At 51.1% G+C, this 25,721-nt stretch overlaps 1 protein-coding gene across 1 annotated transcript; it reads left to right on the top strand.

Moving 5' to 3' along the window:
• Positions 1 to 1,714: 1,714 nt before the first annotated feature.
• On the top strand, positions 1,715 to 23,934 carry PLBD2 (phospholipase B domain containing 2). Its single transcript, XM_070386084.1, has 12 exons — positions 1,715 to 2,055; positions 9,805 to 9,898; positions 13,343 to 13,501; positions 15,271 to 15,371; positions 15,581 to 15,795; positions 17,701 to 17,798; positions 20,133 to 20,293; positions 20,881 to 20,976; positions 21,237 to 21,308; positions 22,137 to 22,289; positions 22,796 to 22,958; positions 23,064 to 23,934. Exons 1-12 carry the CDS (start codon positions 1,766 to 1,768, stop codon positions 23,229 to 23,231), a joined length of 1,770 nt encoding a protein of 589 aa, XP_070242185.1. The 5' UTR covers positions 1,715 to 1,765; the 3' UTR covers positions 23,232 to 23,934.
• Positions 23,935 to 25,721: the final 1,787 nt, after the last annotated feature.

A 25,721-nucleotide genomic window follows, 5' to 3' on the forward strand; every position in this document is an offset into this window, starting at 1 on the left:
CTGTTGTTCCCTTCTCCTCCTGCCCCCAATCCCTCCCAGCATCAGGGTCTTTTCCAATGAGTCAACTCTTCGCATGAGGTGGCCAAAGTATTGGAGTTTCAGCCTCAGCATCAGTCCTTCCAATGAACACCCAGGACTGATCTCCTTTAGGATGGACTGGTTGGATCTCCTTGCAGTCCAAGGGACTCTCAAGAGTCTTCTCCAACACCACAGTTCAAAAGCATCAATTCTTTAGCGCTCAGCTTTCTTTATAGTCCAACTCTCACATCCATACCTGACCACTGGAAAAACCGTAGCCTTGACTAGACAGACCTTGGTTGGCAAAGTAATATCTCTGCTTTTCAATATACTATCTAGGTTGGTCATAACTTTCCTTCCAAGGAGTAAGTGTCTTCTAATTTCATGGCTGCAATCAGCATCTGCAGTGATTTTGGAGCCCCCCAAAATAAAGTTGGACACTGTTTCCACTGTTTCCCCATCTATTTCCCATGAAGTGATGGGACCAGATGCCATGTCTTAGTTTTCTGAATGTTGAGCTTTAAGCCAACTTTTTCACTCTCCTCTTTCACTTTCATCAAGAGGCTTTTTAGTTCCTCTTCACTTTCTGCCATAAGGGTGGTGTCATCTGCCTATCTGAGGTTATTGATATTTCTCCCGGCAATCTTGACTCCAGCTTGTGCTTCTTCCAGCCCAGGATTTCTCATGATGTACTCTGCATGTAAGTTAAATAAGCAGGGTGACAATATACAGCCTTGACGCACTCCTTTTCCTATTTGGAACCAGTCTGTTGTTCCATGTCCAGTTCGAACTGTTGCTTCCTGACCTGCATATAGGTTTCTCAAGAGGCAGGTCAGGTGGTCTGGTATTCCCATCTCTTTCAGAATTTTCCACAGTTTATTGTGATCCAAACAGTCAAAGGCTTTGGCATAGTCCATAAAGCAGAGATAGATGTTTTTCTGGAACTCTCTTGCTTTTTCGATGATCCAGTGGATGTTGGCAATTTGATCTCTGGTTCCTCTGCCTTTTCTAAAACCGGGTTGAACATCTGGAAGTTCACAGTTCATGTACTGCTGAAGCCTGGTTTGGAGAATATTGAGCATTACTTTACTAGCGTTAGCAAATGGTAAATTTCCTGAATGTTATAATGGTATTGTGGTTATGAAGGATGATATCTTTTCTCTTATATGATCATCTGTAGTTTTTAGGGTTGATCGGTCACGATGTCTTCAGTTAACCCGCAAATTGTTAAGCAAATATATGTATTTAATTATTATAATAATATATTATATTTTTAATATACATTAGAGAAAATTAATAAAATGTGACAAAATGTTAGCAATTGATGGCAGGCATATGAGTATTTACTTCACTATTCTTGCAACTTTTCTTGAGGTTCAAAATTTTGAAAAATAAAAAGTTGGAGGAATTCCCTGGTGGTCCAGTGGTTAGGGCTCCGTGCTCTCACTGCCGAGGGCCTGGATTCTATCCCTGGTTGGGGAACTAAGATCCCTCAATCTCAGAAAAAGAAAACAAAAGTTGGGAGGAAGAGTGCTATGGCAAGGTTTGAGTAGGCAAAGGAGGGTGCCTGGCCCCTTTAAGATGGCCCCGCCCTTCACGTCCCGCCCCCAGAGCACCGCCCACCCGGAAAGGCTTGTCCCAAGCCCCGCCTCCTGCCGTATCCAGCCGGCTCCAGCTTGCCCAGGCCCCGCCCTCCGCAGAGGAGTGCTGTCACGTGAGCCGGTGCGGCGCCCAGCTCCGCGCCGTCATGGTGGCCCCTATGTATGGCTCCCCGGGCGGCCGCCTGGCCCGGGCAGTGACGCGGGCGCTGGCGCTGGCCCTGGTGCTGGCCCTGCTGGTCGGGCTGTTCCTGAGCGGCCTGACCGGCGCGATCCCGACCCCGAGGGGCCAACGGGGACGGGGGATGCCGGTTCCGCCCGCCTCCCGCTGTCGCTCGCTGCTCCTGGACCCCGAGACGGGCCAGCTGCGCCTGGTGGATGGCCGCCACCCTGACGCCGTAGCCTGGGCCAACCTTACCAACGCCATCCGCGAGACCGGGTAAGGGTTGGCCGGATCTCGCGCGGGTCGGCCGGGGGAGGGAGTTGCGTGGGCGCCGGGCCTCGCCGGCCCCTAGGACCGGCCTCCTGCCCGTGACCGAGTCCCATCCTGTCTCCCTGCGGGTCAGTTTCCCTCCTCTGAGGCTGCAGCGCCGTGGTTGGGTGGGGCCAATGCAGCCTCCCTCAGCTCACAGGGGCCAGTCCTTTGCCTTCAGCCAGGGATGAGAGGACCTCTGTTTCCCTGGCGACACAGTAATCCCCACATAGGCCAGCACTTTCCTCCTCCAACCCCCGTCTCACTCCCAGGGACCGGAGGGATAGTAGTACCTCTCCAGGAGAAATTCTCACTTCCTTGTTTGTAGATTACCCTGTGGGTGCCAGCTCCACCTGCCTCCTTTCTGGAACCAGAGCAGCAGGACTGAGCTTGGAGTCTAGGCCAGTCTGAAAACAGAGAGTCCCCAAATTCACAAAGACCCAGATGGTATCCTTGCTTGGCTTCTGCTCCCCGCTTCCCTCCTCTCTCCTGGTCCAGGGGAAAGTCGCTTGTCCAGATGCTTAGTGTGGAGCCAAGGACTCCGTCTTTGGCAGTCACCGTCACTGTCCTGTCACTGGGGTCTGGGCTGTCATTCTGATGTCTGGCTCTTACCTAACTCCTCTGTCTGGGCTCTCATTTCCCCATCTTGTGGCTTGGAATTTGAGGATATGCTCTGCCTGGGAAGTTGGGCGGTGCCTTTCTCAGGCCTTGTACCAGGGCCTGTGCCCATTCATTCATTCATTCACTCACCTGGTGTGCTTGGCCATGGGGACACAGAGTTGAGGGGGCCCCCATTCAGTGGGGGAAACTGTGAGGAGGGAAAATCCTGGAAGTGGGGAACATCTGCCTCATAGGCTTGTCAGCAAGGCCCAAGCCCAGGCCCCAGGCTGTTGGAGGTCTTAGGGAACCTTATGTGTCCCCTAGGCCCTGCCCACACTATCCCATCCTGGACTCATCCAGTTTGCTGGCATGCATTCATTCCTGCAGGTGTTGGGGAGACACAGGACACTGAGGACACCCCAGTTCTGGGGCTTTATGGCACTTGGGAGGGTGTTAGACAGATAGACCTGAGATCGTGGGAAGAAGATTTACTGCAGACACAGGAGCTGAGTGGGGCTAATCTGGGAGGGCTCCCAGGGAGAGGAAGCCACAGGGTAGGCTGGCATCTACAAAGAAACCAGAACTCTGTGGGATATGACTCTAGAACCTGGTGACCCAGTCTCTGCTGACTCATATATTTTTGGCCCTGCTTAGCAGAGCTAACGGAGAAGGCACTGGCACCCCACTCCAGTACTCTTGCCTGGAAAATCCCATGGACGGAGGAGCCTGGTGGGCTGCAGTGCATGGGGTCGCAAAGGGTCGGACATGACTGAGCGACTTCACTTTCACTTTTCACTTTCATGCATTGGAGAAGGAAATGGCAACCCACTCCAGTGTTCTTGCCTGGAGAATCCTAGGGACAGGGGAGCCTGGTGGGCTGCCGTCTATGGTGTCGCACAGAGTCGGACACGACTGAAGCGACTTAGCAGCAGCAGCAGCAGCAGAAGTGACTTAGCAGCAGCAGAGCTAAGAGAGAATGACAGTCTTTGCCTGGATATCAGCTGGGAGGAGGCACAGAGGTAAGGCTCAGCATGGGAGAGGGGCTTTGGCCCCAGCAGTTCCCCACTGGGCTGTGTTGCTGTCAATTATGGAAAACAGAAAAGTGGGGAGAGGGCTCCCATGATTGTGCTGGATGGAAAGTTCTTCCAGGCTCAGCTCTGGTGCTGTGTGACTTGGGCAAATCACTTCACCTGTCTGAGCCTGTTTCCTCCCTTGAAGGTGGTGTTCGAAGGAAAATTCAGGGGGATCACAGAATACCTCTGTTTATTTACTAAAGGAAGGAGTGGATGAAAGAGAACCCTGGTCTCTTCTACACTCCTTGTTCTCACTTCACTGTTCCAGCATCTTTTCTGTCCACTCTGCCCCTTTCCTTCTGGGTCTGACAGCATTTGGGACTATGATGGAGGGAAAATTGCATGGGAAGCCCCCATTTTATAAGCTGGAAAACTGAAGCCCTCAGACACCCTCTTTTTTAAATTTTTTTTGGCTGTGCTCTGCAGCTTGTAGGATCTCAGTTTCTGGACCAAGAATTGAACCCAGGCTATGGAAGTGAAAGCACTGAATCTTAACCACTTGACCACCAGGGAATTCCTCCCAAAGATACTCTCTTGAGAGTATGAAAGTGAGATGTAAGAAAGACAGCTGGGGGATCCTCTTTACTAAGCACCTGAACCTCTGATCTGGGGTCGACTGACTTGTCTCAGTTTTTGGAGAGTGGAAATCATGATTTGACTCTTCCGTTCGCCTAGAATTGATATCTTTCCTTTCTTTCTGTCCCTGAGTTTTCACCAGATCTGGAATTTTCAGGATAACTTACATGGTCCCTTCACCCATAATCTCTCCTCTTTCAGTTGTGCCATAGCTGACTGGACTGACACTCCCCATGAAGCCTGAAACATTTAGGACTTGACACTTGGCGGATCAGAGATGCCCCCAGAGGCAGCGCCTGCCCCAGCCTGGCTCTGGCCTTGGTCCTGGGGAGGCTGACCCCTCCAACCTTACCTTTTCTGACCTGATCCCCCCCAACCAGCTATTTGATCTAAATTGCCTTCAAGTTGAGAGAGGAAGTAAATACCAATAAGAGGGAATTAACCTAATAGGAAGCTGGGAAACAACCCAAATCTACCACCCAACAAGCAGAAACACAGCCCAGTAAAATGGCTAATTATCACTCAACTCTTTTAAAAAAATTTTTATTGAAGTATAGTTGATTTACAATGTTGTGCTAGTTTTAAGTATATAGCAAATTGAATCCATTATATGTATTCATATATCCACTCTTTTTTTCCTTAAGATTCTTTTCCCATATAGGCCTTTAAAAAGTATTGAATAGAGTTCCTTGTGCTCTACAGCAGGTTCTTATTTGTTATCCAAGTGTTTCTTTGAAAAGTCACAAAAGATCAACTTCAGTTCAGTTCAGTTCAGTTGCTCAGTCATGTCTGACTCTTTGCGACCCCATGAATCACAGCATACCAGGCCTCCCTGTCCATGACCAACTCCCGGAGTTCACTCAGACTCACGTCCATCGAGTCAGTGATGCCATCCAGGCATCTCATCCTCTGTCATCCCCTTCTCCTCCTGCCCCCAATCCCTCCCAGCATCAGAGTCTTTTCCAGTGAGTCAACTTTTCGCATGAGGTGGCCAAAGTACTGGACTTTCAGCTTTAGCATCATTCCCTCCAAAGAAATCCCAGGGCTGATCTCCTTCAGAATGGACTGGTTGGATCTCCTTGCAGTCCAAGGGACTCTCAAGAGTCTTCTCCAACACCACAGTTCAAAGCATCAATTCTTCGGCGCTCAGCCTTCTTCACACACCATCATAAATGGAAAAGGAATGATAGCCACAAATAAGGTAGTACATCCCACATAGTAGAAGATGTCCAGGGCACGCTATACGCTGAAACGGCAGTGATGGGGAAGGGAGATTTGTGACCTGCTCATGTCACGGGCTTCCCTGGTAGTTCAGTGGTAAAGAATCCACCTGCCAATGCAGGAGACATGGGTTTGATCCCTGGGTTGGTAAGATCCCCTGGAGAAGGAAATGACAACCCACTCCAGTATTCTTGCCTGGGAAATCATGGACAGAAGAGCCTGGTGGGGTACAGTCCATGGGGCTGCAAAAGAGTCAGACACGACTGGGCAATTGAGCATGCACACATGCTCATTTCACAAGAATGGTCTGGCTTTTTCTTCTCAAACGTGGCCTCTTCATTAAACCCTGGCGTCATCTCAGACGTATTTGTTGCCCCTGACATAAAATCACAGTGTGGGCCATAGACTTTCCAGAAAAAAAAAAAATATTGAGGAAATAGATTCAGTGCAGCTGACTTTTTTTTTTTTTTTTTTTTGTCAAGCAAGTGCATTAGAAACAAACCAGAACAATATTTATCGATCTCTTCCCTTTTCATCTTCTAAAGCGATCAGCTATTTTAGAACCAAACAAGCAGGAAGGCCATGATCTCTGAATCAAGAATAGTCTAATGGGAACATTTTTCTTTAGAAACACTCTCTTCTCAGTAGTTTGTTTTTTGTTGTTATTGTTGTTGTTTTTTTGTCCAGGAACTGGGATACTATCTCAAACTTGTCAGCCAGCATGGCAGTGAGGGATTCCAGAAATCATTTGCTGATGTCCAAAACCGTCCCATTTTACAGATGAGAAAACTGAGGCTGAAAAAGTACGAAGGTTTGGTTTGCAGCAAGGTTTCAGGTTTAACATCAGAGAGATCTAGGTTCAGATCTCTGTCCGGACACTTACTACAGGTGATCAGCAGCTGCTGACTGACTTTCGTGGTGAGAATGGTGACAGCCTTGCAAGGTTCTGGAAAAGAATCATTTGATAAGGGCTTAGGGCCTGAAGCAACAGAAGGATCCTCAGAGAGCAGCCGCAGGGGCTTCAGCACTGAAATCCTTTCCAAGGTCTTTCCAAGATGTTCTGGAAAGATAGGCTGAAACCCACCTGACCAGATTTTTGGGGACTCCGGTGAAGTAAATAAACTTCACCATCCAAATGGAATCACCCCGGTTGCCCTTTGGAATAAGGCAGCCCAGGGAGGAAAGCAGGAGGCACTGTCTTGAACAGGGCACTGTCTTGACTCATTCCTTATTTACAGTACCGTGGCCTGGCTCGGAGTGGATTATTCCTGTCCACTCATTCTTTTCCTTTTCATCCAGCTTGAAAGAGTCACGCTGCATTCTTTTATATTTTTGTACTTAATTATTAGGTTAATAGTTAATAGTACTTAATTGTTCTGGGCTTCCCAGGTAGCGCTAGTTGTAAGGAATCCACCTGCCAATGCAGGAGATACAAGAGATGTGGGTTTGATCCATGGGTTAGGAAGATCCCCTGGAGAAGGAAATGGCAACCCACTCCAGTATTGCCTGTAAAATCCTATGGAGAGAGGTGTCTGGTGGACTAGAGTCCATGGGGTTGCAAAAAGTCGGACATGACTGAGCACACACTTAACTATTGATGGTAAAAAAATTCTAGCAGTTTAGAAAGGTAAGATGGGATGTGGAAGATAAACCGTGCCCCCATTCTTTCTTTTCATATATAAAGCCACTGTAGTTCTTTCTTCCAGAATTTTCTGTGCCTAAGAGGCCTAAACATATATATATATATACATGTGTATGTGTACTGGTGTGTGTCTCTGTGTGTGTGTAATGCTTTTGAACGTGAGGCAATCCTGAATCTACCATTTGTCCTTCTCTAATCCTGTTTTTTATTTTTTGGAGGAAAAAAAGAAAAAACCTAGTGTCTGACACCTCCTTACCCATGGCAGCCTACCATGAGGTTCTCTACGCCCACAGTGTCTGTGTGTAGGTTATTGTGTTAGGCCCCTAACACCAGATATTTCGAGAGGGTCCAGGTTTCTCCAGCTCTACTCAGAAATGCCAGGGATTTCCCTGGCGGTCCAGTGATTAAGACTCTGAGCTTCTACTGCAGGGGGCACGGGTTCTATCCCTGATTGGGGAACTAAGATCCTGCAAGCCAAGCAGTACAGCCAGGAAAAAAAAAGGTTGCTGTGAACAAGGACCCTTCTACGGCTCCATAAGGACTGTGAGAGTCCGGGTCGCAGGGTGAGTTCTCAGCCACTGCCTGAGTCCGTGGACTCAGCACCATGGCCCTAACTGAGCCTGCTCCCCGCCAGAGAGCTTTTAAGGAGGGCTGTCTGGAGGAAGGCCACTGACCTTTCAGTTATCACCAAGGCTTAGCATCTGAACAGCTTCTTTTTTGGTTTTAGGTAATTTGTATACATTCTCTCTTGATTCCTTGTGATTTTTTTTTTTTTTTTGGTCATAAGTGAGTGTACATACTGAGCCCTGTTTGAAATCCACCAAATCTACTGGATCACTCCAAACCTCCCCTCTCAGATTCGTGATAAGACATGTATTTAGTGGCTGTAAAACGTGAGTCCTCTTCTGGCACCTGCCATGGCAACCCTCTGAAGTGGGAGTCACCCTGCCCATTTTGTAGATGAGAAAACTGAGGCCCAGAGAGGGCAATTTGCCCAAAGGTACACAGTCAGTAACAGACAGACCTGGGGATTCAAAGTCAGCCTGAGAGAGCCCAGGCTCTCTTTGTCTTCTGCTTTCCTTAAAATTTAAGACCTTTATTCTAGGCTCTTGCGTTTTCCTGTCCTTATCTGTGATTCTGTGTGAGTCATTACCTGGAAGTCCATGGCTCTCGTATTCCTTTGGTAAGAACTAACCCCTTCACCTTTAAGGACTAAACAGTTGCCCACAAAACTCAGTTAAGTTAGAGGCTCAGAGCACATGCTCTGCAGTGCTAGTCTCAGGTCCTTCACTTACTTGCTGTGTGACTTCGGACAAGTGGCTTCACCTCTCTAAGCCTCGGGTCCCACATCTGTACATGTTGGAAGAACTTAGAGAAGTAAACATGTGATGTGCCTAGCACTGGGAGTTGTTGTCCACTGTCGGGGCCCCATAACACGTCCCCACAGCTCCTTTTTATCTTGTGGCTCAATTTCTTTGCTTTGGAACTTTCAGAGCTTGCCCTTCTTTCTTTTACTTTCCCTCTCCTCCCTCTGACCCCCTTCTTCCTGCAAGCTCCTACTTAAACTTCAGAACCCAGAGCAGCTATCACCTCTTCTGAGAAGCCTTCCTAGATTTTACTCAGTAGCAGCAGGAGCGTACCTCCTCAGGGTATCCTTTTCTTGTCACAGCAGTTGCATTCATTCTTGTATGCCCTTTGTGTCCGGCTCCCATAGGTGCTCACAGAACCTCAATTGGCGAAACTTTGGGGTGTGAGCGTTCGATAGTCATTATCTCTGCTGTATATTCTCTAGGGCAGAGCTGTTCTTGTCCTGGAGCTCTTTGGTGGGTTTGTAGCCAACTCTCCATGGGACAGCCCTGGCTCAGCCTGGCTCTCCTGTCATGTAACCTCTTCAAGGTTTCACCGGTGTCTTCTGTCGCCCTCATTTTCTTAAAAGAAATTACCTTCACAAATGTTTTCCTTAGTTACAGAAGTCACCTGGGTGAATATTTCTCTGTCCTTGGAGCAAGGATGAAATCCAGAACCATAAAGGAAAGATAGGACAAAGCTGAAAACCACTCCATGGCAAAAAAAAAAAAAAGGAAAAACCTGTTAAAATACAGGCATTTTCCATATCAGTGACAAGCCAGGGCTAATATGTATAGAGAGAATTTCACCAAATGAGACGTCCATATTGCTGCAACTAGAGAAAGCCCACCATAGCAACGAGACCCAGTGATGCCAAGAATAAATAAATGAATGAATTGTAAAAATTAAAAAAAAAAAGATATGGAAATGACTAGAACAGTGCCTGGCGCAGAGGAAACCCTCACTAGGGAGTAGCTGTATTATGGGGGCAGGGCGGGGAGTAAGGGTTAGTTCAGCTCTGTTTGTAAGCATCTGTTAAGAATAAAAATCCATGTATCCTTTGACCCAGCAGTTCCGCTTTTAGGGACTCAGCCTGAAATGTGCACGGAGGCAGACCGACAGACATCCATGTGAATGGCAGTTCGTCACTGAGTTGTTTTCTGTGGTTTAAAGCTGCAGATAGCCGCAAGCCGAGCTGAGCACCTGTTTCACGCTTGCCCCCTCGCTGACCAGGTGTCCCCCTCTCTCCCTCTGCAGGTGGGCCTTTCTGGAGCTGCACACGAACGGCCGCTTCAATGACAGTCTGCAGGCCTACGCCGCGGGCGTGGTGGAGGCTGCTGTGTCTGAGGAGGTGAGGGCCTGGTCAGTCGGGGAACCCGGGACTCCCCACCCAGCAAGTGTGTTCCCTAGAGAGCTTCGGAGGGGTCTGAGATGTGCGTAGGGGGCTCTCCCCCACCCCTGACCTTCCATCCAGTTGGGAAGAAAAGGCTCACCTGTTTTTGTTGAACATTTACCCTGGGTACTCTCTGATGCATGTGAAAACACATAACGCGTTTGCCGGGGTCCAGCCCCGGCTGATCCAGGGAGTTCGAAGCGGGGACAGCGTCGGCGAGGATCAGAATACAATAGCTTCAATTAGATATTAATTAGAGATGTAAAGAGTAATAGAATGAGGATGGCTCAGTAGGAAAATTCAGTGGAGAAAAGAGGCTGAGTAGCTTGGTTTACGCGGGAGACCAATAAAACTTCAAGACAAGAAGCTTGCACCACTTACGTAGGCCGCAGGCGTCCTTCCGTTCTCCCGAAGGAGAGGAGACACTGAGGCCTCCCCGGTCGGATCTTAGAAGCCCAGGCATAATTAGTAAGCATGGCGGGTTCCGCGCTCCAGATGGAGACTCAGCCAGAGTTTGAGAGAAAGAGACATGGGGAGACCAGTCTTTTGAGGAACTGATCCCAATTCTTTATTTTCCATGGTCTACTTTTATACACTGAGATGTTATGCAAAAGTCACACGGGGTCAGCAGTCCTGACTTTTATCAAAGTCAGGTGCTTCATACAAATGTATACAGAGGTCTTAGGGATGTTACATCATCTTCTGGCCAGGGGGCCTGCTGACAATTTATGACCCTCTCCTTGTGACAGCGGTCAGTCAACCAGAACACTTATTTCTCCAGGGGTGATAATTTTTGAAACAGACACCACCTTCCGAAGGTACCAGATAAAGTTACATTCCTATAGGGTGAGGGTGTAGCGGGTTTTAATTAAGAAAAGAATTCACTTAGCCTAAGGTCCAACGTGACTAATATCAAAGGTTAATACTTATTTCTTCTATATATTCATTAATGTGTGTAAGGGCAGGGGATGTGGAGACTTAGCAACAAACATTGGCTCAACAAATGAAAAACCCTTCACCAATACAATTTCTAATCAGCCCACTATACTTATACTAATGGTTTTCTAACTTTTCTAAGGAACCTGTTTTTAGAAGGTTTAAAGCATCTCTTGCCTCTCACGGTTGGGAGGCTGTGAGCAATCACATGTGGCCGGACAAGCCTGTCAGGCAGGCTAGAGAACCTTCAGAGGAGTTTGTAGGTTAAAACACTCTTGTCACGCCCAGGAATTATTATTAACTGGAGCTCTAAGTTAACTCCTTCTCCGAAAGAGGTGGTGGGGGACAGCCCCCCGTAAAGTCAGAGGTGTAGGTGAGAGCACAAAGTAGTAAAGTAGGCAGGCTCTGGTTATGGGGGTAGATGCTCGAGGATTTTCAGGGGGACTCCTGAGGCTCGATCCCGCCTTTGCGTATGCCGAGCCTCCTTCCTCATGACCTTTGCCACGGGCGGAGTGCCTCACACTGGCCCCCAACACGCATTTCCAAGTTACAAAGCTTAATAATAAAATAAACGCCCCAACTAAACCCTGGAATGTTACTAATATTAATTGAAACCCCCTTCTCAGCACCATTCCCTGCCTCCCCTAGCCCAGAGACACACATCAAACTACAAGGGGTGGCTGCCGTTCCCATTCCCTTTCATTCCTTCATTCATTTTTATTGAGATAGAATTCCCATGCCATAAAATTCACCATTTTAAAATGTGTACACTCCAGTGGTTTTTACTATATTCGTAAGGTTACACGACCACCACCACTATCTTAATTCCAGAACATTCTCACCACCCCAGGAAGAAACCCCATACCCGTTAGCAGTCACCTCCCTTTCCACCCCTCCACCCAGCCCCTGGCAGCCACTAATCTACTTTCTCTCTCTATGGATTGGCTTATTCTGGACAATTCCTATGAAAGAAATCATACAATATGTGGCCTTGTGCGACTGGCTTCTTTCACTTGTTTTCAAGGTTCCTACACATTTTAGCGTGTGTTAGAACTTTATTCCTTTTTATGGCCGAATAATATCGCATCTTAGGGATAGACAGTTTTGTTTATCCATTCATCAGTGAGTGGACCGAGTTATTTCCACTCCCTTCCTTGGGTTAAATTGGTTTTACTACATCTGATGAAAGCATAAACAAGCTTTTGTGTTGCTTTAACTGCTTTGGGGCTGTTTAAAAGTGGTAGTCACACCTTTCAGAAGGCATGGGGAATGGGTGAGGCTGTGGTGTGCCAGCCGTGCTCCCACAGGGTGTGTGGGGATGTGACACCCCTGCTGGACGATAAGTCGGTGTTAGCCTGTAGAGTTGAACGCACACATCCCTGAGGACCCAGTGGCCCCGGTCCTCAGGCGTGTACCCTAGAGATGACCCGAGGATGCGTGTGAGGGGTTCAGAGCAGCCTCTGAGGCGGGAACACTCAAATGCCACCAGCAGGTAGCCCCCGGGCAACCAGCTTGCGGTACCAAACGCAGTGCAGGATGATAGAGCCGTGAAAATGAACGCCAGCGTGGTGGGTCTGAGACGCATAGTGGTGAGGGGGACAGAGCGCGTCAAGGAGACGGGGTACGGCCGACAGCCTTCTGTAAACTCCCTCTCCTCTTTCTGACCCCCAGTTGCAGTTGAGGTGCCCTCCTGGGACCTTGATGTCTGGGGAGAGGTCAGACACTGGGTCAGGCCCTCATGGTTTGGGGTGCCCAGTGGTAAATGAGGCACGATTCCACCTCTCATGGTCCTCGTAGCCTGAGCCAGGAACACGAAGGCAAGGCCCAATGTGGTTCTCACGTGAGGAACCCCAGACACACGTGCCAGGCGCTTTGCCCATGTTATCTCCCAAGCTTGCACACTGGCCCCCAAGGGAGGTGGATCAGCTGGGGTGGTGGAGGCGACCGGGGTCTTGTGGTCTTTGACCCTCCAGCCCGGTCCAGGCTAGTTCATGTGACAGCGGGGGGCGGGGAGAACCGGCATGAGATTCTCTTGCCAAGTTCACGGTGGTGTCCTCAGTGCTTGAGGCAGGACATAGTAGGTACTCTACGAAATTGGTCACTGACTGACCGACCACATGTATAGATTGCGGTGAGGGTGGGGTGAGGGCGGGGGTCCCCAGTAGCAAAGGAGGCGTCATCTAGGACAGACGGTGAATGCTGAAGGCGTTCAGAAGCGGGAGGCGGCCAGGGGCATTGGGCCCTGTTGGGAGGGAGTAAGAGTGGCTAGGTGAGGAGGGCCCTGGGGGACAGAAGCCGGCATGGGCAAAGGTGCAGGGGTGTCCCCACCAGGGCTCCTTGGACTCTGGAGACCTGGATGGGAGTGCGGGCTCTGAGCCCGAGTCGGGGGTCAGGGGGTCCTCGGGGAAGAGAGCAGCCCTGCTGCCCCACCCCTGCCCTCACCCACCTCACTCCCCCTGCCCCCAGCTCATCTACATGTACTGGATGAACACGGTGGTGAATTACTGCGGCCCCTTCGAGTATGAAGTCGGTTACTGTGAGAGGCTCAAGAACTTCCTAGAGGCCAACCTGGAGTGGATGCAGAAAGAGATGGAGCTGAACAATGGCTCTGCTTACTGGCACCAGGTGGGCGCAGCTGGCACCAGGTGGCACCAGGGGGGGCTGGGGCGGCAGGTTGGGTCAGTTTCAGGGACCTGCTGCCACTGCAGCTGCCCCTGTTCCACTGGCCAACCTGTCTCCCACTCCTATCAGCCAGCCCTTTCTTCCTCCCTCCCTCACCCATCCACCCATCTGCCTACCCATCTGCCTGCCTGTCCATTCTCACATCTGTCCACTCTTCCCTCCCTCCATGTCCACCCTTCCCTTTCTCCCTCCTATACATCCATCTCTCCACCCACCCATCCATCCATCTCTCCATCCACCCGCCCATTCTTCCATCTGTCCATCCATTTACCCATCCATGCATCTCGTTTGTCAGCTCATTTGTCCACCCTCCACAGCCTGTCCATCTTTCACTCTCCTCTTATTCATCCATCTGTCACCTACCTGCCCATCTTAGCCCTGTCGTCAAGATCTTCTGTCCACCCACCTTGTTGCTATATCCTGTTTGGTTACCTGTCGTGGCTCATCATCTACCTGTCTGTCCATCTGCCCTCCCTTCTACCTGTCTAGCCGTCTTGCTGACTGACCACCTTCCCTGCTTCATTCCTCATCTTTCTGAGCAGAGTCTTGGCGCTCATCCGTCTGTCCATCTGTTGGTCCATCCCCTCTGCTCTGTCTCGGCTCTTCGTAAATCTCACCAGGGGCTGCCCTCTTGTTCCAGGGTGATGCCGCAGCCCATAATGTGGCCTCAGAAGCCCCCGGCACCCTCTCCCTCCCCAGCCTGTTGACCTTGATCTGTGCTCTGGCCTCTGGCCTCCTCCCAGTTCCTTGAGGAAGATGTGTTACCTCTTGCCTCGGGGCTTTAGAAAGTGTTGTTCCTTCTGCCTGGAATGCTCTTCTTCCTCCCCCTCCATCCGGCCCCCACCACCACTCCTCACGGCCGCCTGCCCTCTCTGCCCTTCCTGGTAGCACTCTTACAGGGCATTCAGTGCCTGTCTCCAACCGGACTCAGGCCCCATTAAGACAAGGCAAGGGACAAGGCCGCTGTGCGGGCCCTAGTACCTAGCACAGGGGCTGGCGCATTGTCGGTGCTTTATAAGTGAAGGTTTGTTGCGTATTGACAGATGAGGGAATGAATCCATCCTGTCCTGTGCATCTACTTCAGCACCTGCCTGAGCATCTGTCCTTCTCTCCACTCTCCTGTCCATATAGATGATTGCCTTTCTTTCCCTTCTCTTGTTTACTTCAGCAGCCACCATCTGTCTATCAGTCCTGCCCGTCCATCCATCTGTCCTTTTGTCCATCTGTCTTACAGATGCTTGCTAAGTGCCTGGTGTATGTTCAGCCCAGGCCAAGGCCCCATGGGGACCCAGTGTTGTACTCCGTGGTTACAGAAAGTGACAGTGCCAGTGGGGAGAAGTCAGCCACACGAGACCAGTGCCCTGAGCCAGCAGCATAGCCAGTAACGGAACTCAGAACAGGGAGCGGTCCACAGTGGGCCAGGGCAGGCTGGGAGGCTTCCTGGAGGAGGTGGCTTTGGGCTGGGCCCTTATAGGGGGTTATTTGGGGTTGGCACAGAATGGAGACAGGCAGTTAGGTGATGGCAGGAGGGTGCTTAGCTTTGAGGGGTAGCTGTGGTTAAGGAGGGGGTCAGGGCTGGCTGGAGCCTGGAGGGTGCATCTGAGCCTCTCTTGCCAGACCCCCCCCCGCCCCCAGCCATTGCAGGAGAAGGTATGAGCCTGGGGGAGAGGCCTCACCCTCCCTCTGCCCCCACCCCTTGCCCCCCTCCCCAGGTGCGGCTGACCCTCCTGCAGCTGAAGGGCCTGGAGGACAGCTATGAAGGCAGTGTGGCCTTTCCAACTGGGAAGTTTACCGTCAAACCCTTGGGGTTCCTGTAAGTGCCACCCCCAGAGTGCATAGGGCAGGGGAGAGGGCCATGCGCCTTGCAGTCAGACTGGTCTGGGTTCCAGTACCAGCCCTGCCACGTCCTGGCTACGTGGCCTCGGACCGGTTGCCAGATATCCCAGTGCCTCAGCTTCTTCCTCTGTGAAATGGGTACATAATGCAGGTGTGGTAGCCCTCCAGCACCCTGGCCCTCCACAGCCTGTTGCAGATCTCTGGGGACCTTGAAGACTTAGAGGTGGCCCTGAATAAGACCAAGACCAACCATGCTATGGGCTCTGGCTCCTGTTCGGCCCTCATCAAACTGCTGCCTGGCCAGCGTGACCTCCTGGTTGCCCACAACACCTGGCACTCCTACCAGTACATGCTGCGCATCATGAAGAAATACTGGTTCCAGTTCAGAGAAGGGCCCCAAGGTGGGTAGGTGTGGGTGGATCTCTGTGTGTGGGCGTGTCTGTCGGTACACAGCGTGCACAGTGCTAGGAGGTGTGGGTCTTGGCCCTGTATACGCTGGGGTCACTGTAAGGCCACGCTAAGGGTTCATGTTATTGTTAACTTGTTTATTTCCTTTTAATTTTTATCTCACAAAGTGTATCAGCAAGCTAGTGCTGCATAACAAATCACCCCAAATTTAAAACAAAGGTTTAAAATAGCCATTTGTTTTTACTCACTTGTCTGTAGGTCACCTGTGTGGTTTTGCTCTTCTGAACCAAGCCTCCTGACCTTGGCCAGGCTCACCAGTGCTTCTGTATTCAGCTGGGGTGGGCTGGCTGACCTAGGATGGCCTCATCTGCATGTCTTGGGGTTGCTGTCGGCTGGGATGACGTGACAGCTGGGCTATATGGGCATTTGTCCTCCCACAGGCTAGCTCAGGCTTGTTCCAGTGACATCTGGGCCGGGAAGTGTGGAGCGCCTCTTGAGGGCCCACTGAAACTGGCACAACATTCTGGTGCTCAAAGCAAGTCAAGGGACCAGTTCAGATTCAAGAAGTGGGGAAATAGGGACTTCCCTGGTGGTCCAGTGGTTAGACTTCACCTTCCAATGCAGGGGATGAGGGTTTGATCCCTGGTCAGGGAGCTGAGATCCCACATGCCTGGAGGCCACAAAACCAGAACATAAACAGCAGAAGCAATATTGTAACAAATTCAATACAGACTTTAAAAATGATCTACATCAAAAAACAATCGTAAAAAAAAAACCTACATAAGTCATACATGTATGTCATAGAAAACTGGAAAACACAGCAAAACAACACACACACAGTAAAAGTCGTTGGAGCACTCCGCAACCCACAGGGGGTCATTTCTGTGAACATTGAGTTACTTTGTTTTCCTGGACTTTTAAATAAAATGTACCTCATCGTTCGATTTGTTTAAACATTTTTTTATACTAGTAATGTGTCAGTACATTCTCCCTGCCACAAATTCCAGCACTAGAGATGGAGAAATGCATCTCCCTCGATGCCCTCCTCCCGTATTCCAGACCTCCCTAAGAGGACAGTGCTGATGCCATTTTGGTTTGGATGCGTCTAGATTTGGGGGGATGCATTTATACGTGCATCTGTGGACCTCCTAAAAATTAATAGACTTGAGACGTCCTGGTGGTCCAGTGGCTAAGGTCTGTGCTCCCAGTGCAGGGGGCCTGGGTTCAATCCCTGGTGGGGAACTAGATCTTACTTACATACTGTAATAGGGAGATGCTGATCAGAGAGGACCAGCTCCCAGTTAGAAGACAAGTAAGATTTTTAAAGTCTACTTACCCTGAAGCACGATGTGGTGACTGTGGTTAACAACACAGTATTGTATACGTGAAACCTGCCAAGACAGCAGAACTTAAGTGTCTTCACCACACACACAACAAAGGTGACTGTGAAATGATGGATGTGTAAGTTAGTTGATGGTGGTCATCCTTCCACGGTGTCTACATCTGTCCCAACATCACCAAGTGTAGCCTTAAGCACAATTTTTATTTATCTGTTATACCTTGGTAAAGCAGGGGATAACCACCTCCCCCAACACAGAGTGTGTACTCTGAGACTTCTGGGTATTTGGTCTCTGAATTATCTTTTTTTGCAGTAAAAAAGGAAAGCCAAAAAAGGTATAATAATTAAAAAATTGTATATCCATTTTGCTACTAGCTTTTATACAAATGGCCTGGTTTGCTAACTCTCAGAAAGAATGGAGTGGGGGGCTTCCTCTGATGCCTGCTGCCCCACCTGGAGACCCCCGAGTCTTGTTGGGTGGAGGTGCAGGGGTCCTCATATGGATTTGTCTGACCAGCCCCCACCCCGCCCCCACTTGGGTTCACTCTCGCCCTTGCAGCGGAATCCACCCGGGCTCCTGGCAACAAAGTGATCTTCTCATCCTACCCTGGCACCATTTTCTCCTGTGATGACTTCTACATCCTTGGCAGTGGGCTGGTGAGTCATCTTCTGTGTTACCTTTCTCCTGCCTGGGCAGCTTCTCACCTGGCAGCTCAGGTGTGGCAGGTGGACAACTCCCCGCAACCCCGGCCTGAGTCCATCCTCCACCAGGGGGTGCTCTCAAAAAACGTAGCTCCCAGGCCCCAGACCCTGCGGTTGACCTGGACTTCTGCATTGTCACCCAGCTCTTGGGAAATTGTTGGTCTGAGCCCTTTAAAAATATCCTCTGCCCAAGTGACCTCATTTGGTGTTTATATATTTAGGAAAAGCCATTTCTCTCTCCACCATGACTCTGCTCTTTCTTGTTCTGCTTTTCTTCTTGTTTTTCACAAAGCCCCCTCTCAGCCTGGCCGGGTTTTCTGAATAAATGTTGTTTATTCCAGTGTGTTGTTTTTATCTGTTTTCCTGGCTGGGTGCCAGACTCTCAGAAATCTGTTCCTGGCACCCCTGGTGGATTTCAGCAAGCCCTGTGGTCACCAGGGCAACCCTGCAGAGGAGAAAAAAACATCCCTTAAAAAACAGCCTAGAAGCAGAAGACACCAGTTCTGGTGAGGGGGATGGAAGGCCTTTTTTGTTTCTATTAGTCTATGAGAGGAGCAGGGCATTTAGTCCCCCCAGATGTGGGAACAAGCCTGAGAGGGGCCAGGCAGTGGGTGAGGGGGCCCCCTTGCTGTGGTCTGGGGCTGGGAAAGCAGGAGTGAAGCCTGGGGAAGGACAGTGGATCCTTGCAGGATTGATCCCTGTTTGATTCTGTTACCTGGAAAGTGTCCAAATGGGAAATTTACCTTCCTTTGGGGTTCTTAACTGTTTCTGTGCCACGGGCTCCTTTGGCCATCTGGGGAGCTGTTGAACCCCTTCTTAGAATAATACTTTTAAATGCATAAACCAATATACAGGGTTATAAAGGAGACTAATTACATTGACATGCATTTATTGAAATAGTATTTAAGTAAGCTTTTAATGTAATATACAGACGTACCTCGTTTTATTGGATTTTGCAGATACTGTGATTTTTACAAATTGAAGGTTTTTAACAACCTGCAAGTCTATCAACACCATTTTCCCACCAGCATTTGTTCACTTTGTATCTCTGTCACATTTTGGTAGTTCTCGCAATATTTTTCATTTTTTCATTATTATTGTATTCGTTACGGTGATCTGTGATCAGTGACCTTTAATATGACTATTGTAATCATTTTTTTGATTTGTATTGTTTTTGTCTTTTCTATTTTAAAATTAAGATACGTACGTTGTTTTTTAAGATACTACTATTGCACATTTACACTAGATTATAGATTAGATAGCATTTGTTCACTTTGTATCTCTGTCACATTTTGGTAATTCTTGCAACATTTTTATTTTTTTCACTATTATTATTTTCATTGCAATGATCTATGACCAGTGATCTTTAATGTGACTGTTGTAATCAGTTTTGTATTTTTGTCATTTCTATTTTTAAATTAAGATATGCACATTGTTTTTTAAGACATAATACTATTGCATATTTATAGTGGATTTAGAGTAGATTGCACACTTACAATAAATTATATAGATTATAGTATAGTGGAAAGGCTTCCCAGGTGGCTCAGTGGTAAAGAATCCACTTGCCAATGCAGGAGACACGAGTTCAATCCCTGGGTCAGGAAGATCCTCTGGAGAAGGGCATGGCAACCCACTCCAGTATCCTTACCTGGACAGAGGACAGAGTCATGGACAGAGGAGCCTGGCAGGCTGCAGTCCATGGGGTCATAAAGAGTTGGACTTGACTGAGTGAGCACACACACACACACACGGTATGGTGGAAACAACTTCTTTATGAGCTGGGAAATAAAAATTCATGTGACTTGCTTCCCTTCACTATTCGCTTCCTTGGGGTGGTCTGAGAGCCTGCAGTGTCTCTGGGGTCTGCCGGGAGATGCTGCTTTTTTAGCGTGTTAAAAAAGAAACTGGTTACAGGTGGGCTACCTGCCATAATTTGGAAGTTACAAGGAGCATAACCCATCTGAGTTGTGTGCAGTCCTGTCGCATGGTGGGATAACATCCATGACATCTGTTGGTGACCGTCTCAAGTACCACTAATAACATTAGCGTGTCACCCACTTTAACAGTGGAAGATGCTGCGTTTCGGTTTGATGGTAATGCAAATAAAGGTGTACTGTTTCTGCACTCACGTCTGTAGACTCCCTAAATACTGCTTCTGAGGCCAGTTTAAAAAAAAACTAGTCAACAGTTGGGAGCCACGAATGACGCAACATGCTGCCACTAAATGGCAGCATGCCCCAGCGGTGAGTCAGGTGACCCTTCAGTGCAGCAGCTTCTGGTCTCCCGCAGGTGACCCTGGAGACCACCATCGGCAACAGGAACCCGGCCCTGTGGAAGTACGTGCAGCCCAAGGGCTGTGTGCTGGAGTGGATGCGCAACGTCGTGGCCAATCGCCTGGCCTTGGACGGGGACTCCTGGGCCGACATCTTTAAGAGGTTCAACAGTGGCACGTGAGTGGACACCATGGCTCCCCCACCCAACCTCCCCACTAATGCTCAAGACCCTGGGGGGACCTGACGTGGCACCAGGGCCACACACCCCACCCTCTTTGCAGAGTCCTCTTGTTTCATATGTGGGGAAATGGAGGCACAGGGAAGGAAAGGGTTTACCTCTCTCTCGCAGGCTCCTCCACCTGGGGAAGGCTCCCAGAGAAAGGCCAGGAAGAAACTTGGAACTCGAGAGCTCTGGGGATAGTGGGGAGGGCCGTCCGAGGAGGTGGACATGGGTGGATGGGACCCTGGGAGCCAGAGACACCAGAACCGGATTGGACAGGGTCTTAGGACGTTGGGCAGAAGAATCGACCTTTGTTCCAATAAGCACTAGGGAGCCACAGACTCCTCTGGAGCAGGTAAGCAGCATGATAAGAGGAGAGCGTGAGGACAGCTGGGTGAGCCAGTGTCCAGGTGATGGTTGAATGGCTGGACACACCCAGAGCACCCTGGCCACGTGATTCCTGGCTGTGTGTGGCCCTGGGGGCAGCGGGCGGCTGGGGCAGCAGCCCTGGCTCTGTTCAGCTCTCCCTCCTGGGGTCTGGCAGGTACAACAACCAGTGGATGATCGTGGACTACAAGGCATTCGTCCCTGGCGGGCCCAGCCCTGGGAGAAGGGTGCTCACTGTCCTGGAGCAGATCCCGTGAGTACCGGGAAAGTGGCAGGGTGCCCCAGCAGAGGGAACTGCCTTGGCAGAGGCCCAGAGGCCGCTGAAACTGTGTGTGGGAGGGGAGACCTCAGGAAGGCGAGCCCGGAGGAGAAGGCCGCCGCAGATTGGGCTCAAGATTTGGGACATAATCTACCCGTGGGCAGTGGGGAGCCTCCGGGGGTCCTTGAGCACGGCAGTGCCTGCAGGAGCCCTCTGTCTCACCATTTGTGCCCTGTCTGTCTTCCTGGTCGCAGGGGCATGGTGGTGGTGGCCGACAGGACCTCGGAGCTCTACCAGAAGACCTACTGGGCCAGCTACAACATCCCGTATGTCCTGCTTCCTAGTACTCCCCTCCCTTTGCTCAGCTCTCCATGCAGAGGAGGGGTCCTTCCCTGGTGATTCTTTCGTTCCACCCTGGGACTTCCCAGGCGATTCAGTGGGTTAAGACTCCATGCTTCTACTGTGGGGGGTGTGGGTTCAGTCCGCTGGTTGCAGAACTAAGATCCTGCAAGCCATGTGGTGTAGCCAGCGAAGGTGGGGGGGAGGGGAAGAAAAGAAACAAAAAGTAAAATTCTTTCAAAAAAAGAAAGAAACCCACCCCACCCCTCTCTTCACCAGGAAAGCCCTGACAGTTTAGGGGTACAGTTGTGAGGTGGGCATCTGTAGGGCCTCCCAGTCTGCACTCGCCACAGGGTGGTGGGGAGCGGCCTGCCTCAGGTGCCGACCCCTGCCGTGGGCCCCCAGCTGGAGTTGCTTTAACCAGCTGCACAACCAGCACCCCTTACCCCTCACGGTGCTCTTCCTAGATTATCTCCTTTGATCTGTACAACTACCGCATGTGGTAACCACGGCTCCTATACCCATTTCACAGATGATGAAACTGAGGCCTTGAGAAAGTACCTAAAGTTCCCAAGGTTCCATAGTTGGTCAGTAGTGAGGTCAGAATTTGAACCCCACATTTCTTGGAGCCCAGACCTATTACTTGGCCACCCCACCAAACTTCCCAGCAGCACAAACAAAAGACATGATTACTGTTATCCTGACTGTCAGGGTTGTTGGTGTTCGTGTCCTGGCACGACTGCCCTCTTTGCCTCCCAGGCCATGGCCAGGTAAAGTCAGTGGAGGTCGTGAGTGACCATCCTCGTCCCCGGCAGGTCCTTTGAGTCTGTGTTCAACGCCAGTGGGCTGCCGGCCCTGGTGGCCCGCTACGGGCCCTGGTTCTCCTACGACGGGAGCCCCCGGGCCCAGATCTTCCGACGGAACCACTCGCTGGTGCACGACCTGGACTCCATGATGCGGCTTATGAGGTGTGAGGGGGCGACCGGGAGCCCAGAATTGTGGGGCGGGGCTTTATAGTAACTCATTTCAGCCTCCCAACAAGCCAGGGGGGCGGCAGAGGGTGATGCATCCACAACAGCGGGACTGAGGCGTCAGCAGGACCTTGGATGGCCAAGGGCACAGAACGTACCCCCGTGGTCCTCGGGGAGCACGCTGTCCCTCGGGCTGCAGAGAGCCATCCCATACTCACAGTGGTGTGGGCGTATAGCAAGCACTGTCTGAACTCCAGGAAATGCTGTGAAGGGACAAAGCGGGGTCTCCAGCCTGGCCTGGAGTGGGGGCCCAGAGGGTTACCCGGAGGGAGGGATGGCAGAGCCGAGGGCTGAGTGATGGGTGTGGAGTGACCAGCCGAGGCAGGTGGGTGACGGAAGCCCAGGTGGCACATTGAACGCAGGAGGCCAGGTTAGGGGGCTGCCGCATGGAGTCCGGTCTCCCCTCCCAGCACAACTGGTGTTTCCTCTCCTTCCACGTCCAGGTACAACGACTTCTTGCACGACCCCCTGTCACTGTGCAAAGCTTGCACCCCCAAGCCCAACGGGGAGAATGCCATCTCGGCCCGCTCCGACCTCAACCCTGCCAACGGCTCCTACCCCTTCCAGGCTCTGCACCAGCGCTCCCACGGGGGCATTGACGTGAAGGTGCTGGGCTTGGGGGGCTGTGGGTGGGGGGGTCACAGTTGGGGGGGAGCCGCAGGGCTTCCTGGGTTGGGATGACTTAGCCACCTGCCCTCCCCGCACCCGCAGGTGACCAGCACGGCCCTGGCCAAGGCCCTGCGCCTCCTGGCAGTCAGCGGCCCCACGTGGGACCAGCTGCCTCCATTCCAGTGGAGCACTTCACCCTTCAGCGGCATGCTGCACATGGGTCAACCTGACCTCTGGAAGTTCTCGCCCATCGAGGTCTCTTGGGACTGAGCTCCGTCTCTGCTCTGCTGCCTTCTGCCCCCGCTGACCCCAGTGGGGACCACCCGACTGGCTGCCACCCTGCCCTCCCGCCTGCCTCCTCCGCAGGGGAGGGGGCATCGTTGCCCTGCTGTGCCCGGATGGGGACCTGGCCCGGGGCCAGGTTCACTCTCGTCTGGGCGGCCTCCAGGGTGGGGAACGGAACCCCAGGGGGCACGGGACTGACTCTTTCCCCTGGCTGGGTGATGCAATCCCTGTCTGCCTCTGCATCTCTCTCCTGCTTTTTTCACTACCACCCTCACGTCCTGGGACCCGGTTCTGGGCCCCCAGTGGGGCTGGCAGAAGAGGCCCCAGTGCCTACATCCCAGCACTGTTCCTGCCCGTGGCTCTGGAGCTTTGGCTCCAGATCAGCGTCACTCCTCCCATCCCCACCCCAGCCCGTCCGCTCCCTAGGGAAGGAGAAACCCTGTTTCTCCTCCTGGAGGACGGAAACTGGAAACCCTACAAAAAACCAAAGTTTCTGGCTACCTGTGGCAGGAGGGGCCCAAGCATCCTGCTCTCCCCAGGGCCAAGCAGGAGTGTCAGCCCCTTGGCTCCAGGCTCGTGGCCCCGCCCCCCAGCACCGGCCTGCCCTGGCCTCCGGGCAGGGCCCACAGGCCCCCTGCTACAGGAACCGCACTGCAGGCTGTGCCACCATTAAACCAGAGAGGCCGAGGCCCCTGTGCTGTGCTTCTTGGGGCGGCGGGGACAGCGGGGCGGTGTCCTTTCTCTTCTCAGGTTTGAGTTCCGACCGTTCACCCGTGCACCCTCCTGTTCATCCTTCTGTCTGAGTGTCTATACAGACACTCAACTGCCAACCCACCCACCCCTCGTCCATCCGCACGATCATCCATCCATTCGTCCGTCCGTCCGTCTTCCATTTATCCATTCATCCACATATCCATCTGTCATCCAGCTATCACTCCCATCTACCCATGCATCCATCCACCCATATCTGTCCATCCATCTAGCCATGTGCTTATTGAACACCTACTTTGTTCTGGGTCCTATTGTAGGGCTCTGTTAACCACCAAGTCCTACCCTCACCTTCCCAAGTCCTACCAGGGGTGGCGGTGGGGGAAGACAGATCAATGCAACAGAGTCCCTGCCCATCCGATCTTACCCAGAGCCTCCACTGGAGACAAGACTCGTGCCATGCTTGGGGAGAGGAAAGCACATAGCCCTGGAGTCAGAGGCCTGGGTTCGAATCCTGTCTCCAGCTCTTACTAGTTACGGTACTTCTCTGTGCCTGCATTACCTCAACTGTTAAAATAGGTAATGACGTAAGCAGCATTTCTCTGCGTGTGTGTGTGTGTGCGCGTGCGCACGCTTGGAGGAGGGTGAGATTCACTGCAATGGTGGCTATGATATTGCCCACGTGGGGCCTTACACACTCAACATTCATTCATTAGCAAGAATTTATCAGATATTCAAAAAATGCCAGGCACTGTTACAAGGTCCTGGAGATACCTCATAACAGGTACCAAAAAAAAAAAACAAAAAACCATGATGTTTACATTGAGGAGGTAGATAAATAAACATAGTGTGTATGATGTTGGTAAATGCTCTGGAAAAACCAAAGCACAGTTGAGGGGTGGGAGTGGGTTTGCTGTATATATGTATATGTGTAATTTTTTTCGGGGGCACATTGCTTGCACTCGCAGCTTGCGAGATCTTAGTTCCCCAAACAGGGATAGAAAATATGCCCCCTGTATTGGAAGCACGTGGAGTCCTAACCACTGGACCACCAGGGAATTCAACTTTTTAAAGTTCCACATATAGGTAGAAGCTGGAAAGACTCCTGTTCTGGGCAGGTTTCTCTGAACTGACTGATATTTTAGACTCTATCCCTCCGGGAATAATTCTGGGGCCAGTCAGCTGGTGATTCCCCATCCCTGCCTGCCCTTTGCTGACTCTTGTCTCCTGGATTTTTTTTTTAATACTTTTAATTTTGTATTGGGGTATTGCTGATTAACAAACAGTGCTGTGACAGTTTCTGGTGGGCATTGGAGGGACTCAGCCGTACACGTGTATCCATTCTCCCCCAAACTCCCCTCCCATCCAGGCTGCTGCATAACACTGAGCAGAGTTTCCTGTGCTGCACAGTAGGTCCTTGTTGGTTATCCATTTTAAATATAGCAGTGTGTGCATGTCCATGCCCCACAAATTCCCTAACAATCCCTTCCCCCGCATCCTTCCCCTGTCTCCTGATTTCAGGTACATGTGCTGTCTCTCCTGGCTGGAAATCAGCCTGTAGCCATGTCAGTAGGGCGGGTTTTCCCTGAAATCCCACTGTACCTGCTCTTTGTCAAGGTGGGGGTGGAGGCTTCCCCTCTGCAAGCCCATGTGGATCTGTGTGTAACCCGAGGGGTTAGAGTGGTTCTCAAACTTGGGGCTCCAAGTGTCCCAGGGGCTGCTATAGGTGGTGCAGGGGTGTTGGGGGGTGCTCCCTGCAGGACCGAG

The sequence above is a fragment of the Bos mutus genome, chromosome 17, assembly GCF_027580195.1.
Source record: "Bos mutus isolate GX-2022 chromosome 17, NWIPB_WYAK_1.1, whole genome shotgun sequence".
Taxonomy (NCBI): Eukaryota; Metazoa; Chordata; class Mammalia; order Artiodactyla; family Bovidae; genus Bos; species Bos mutus.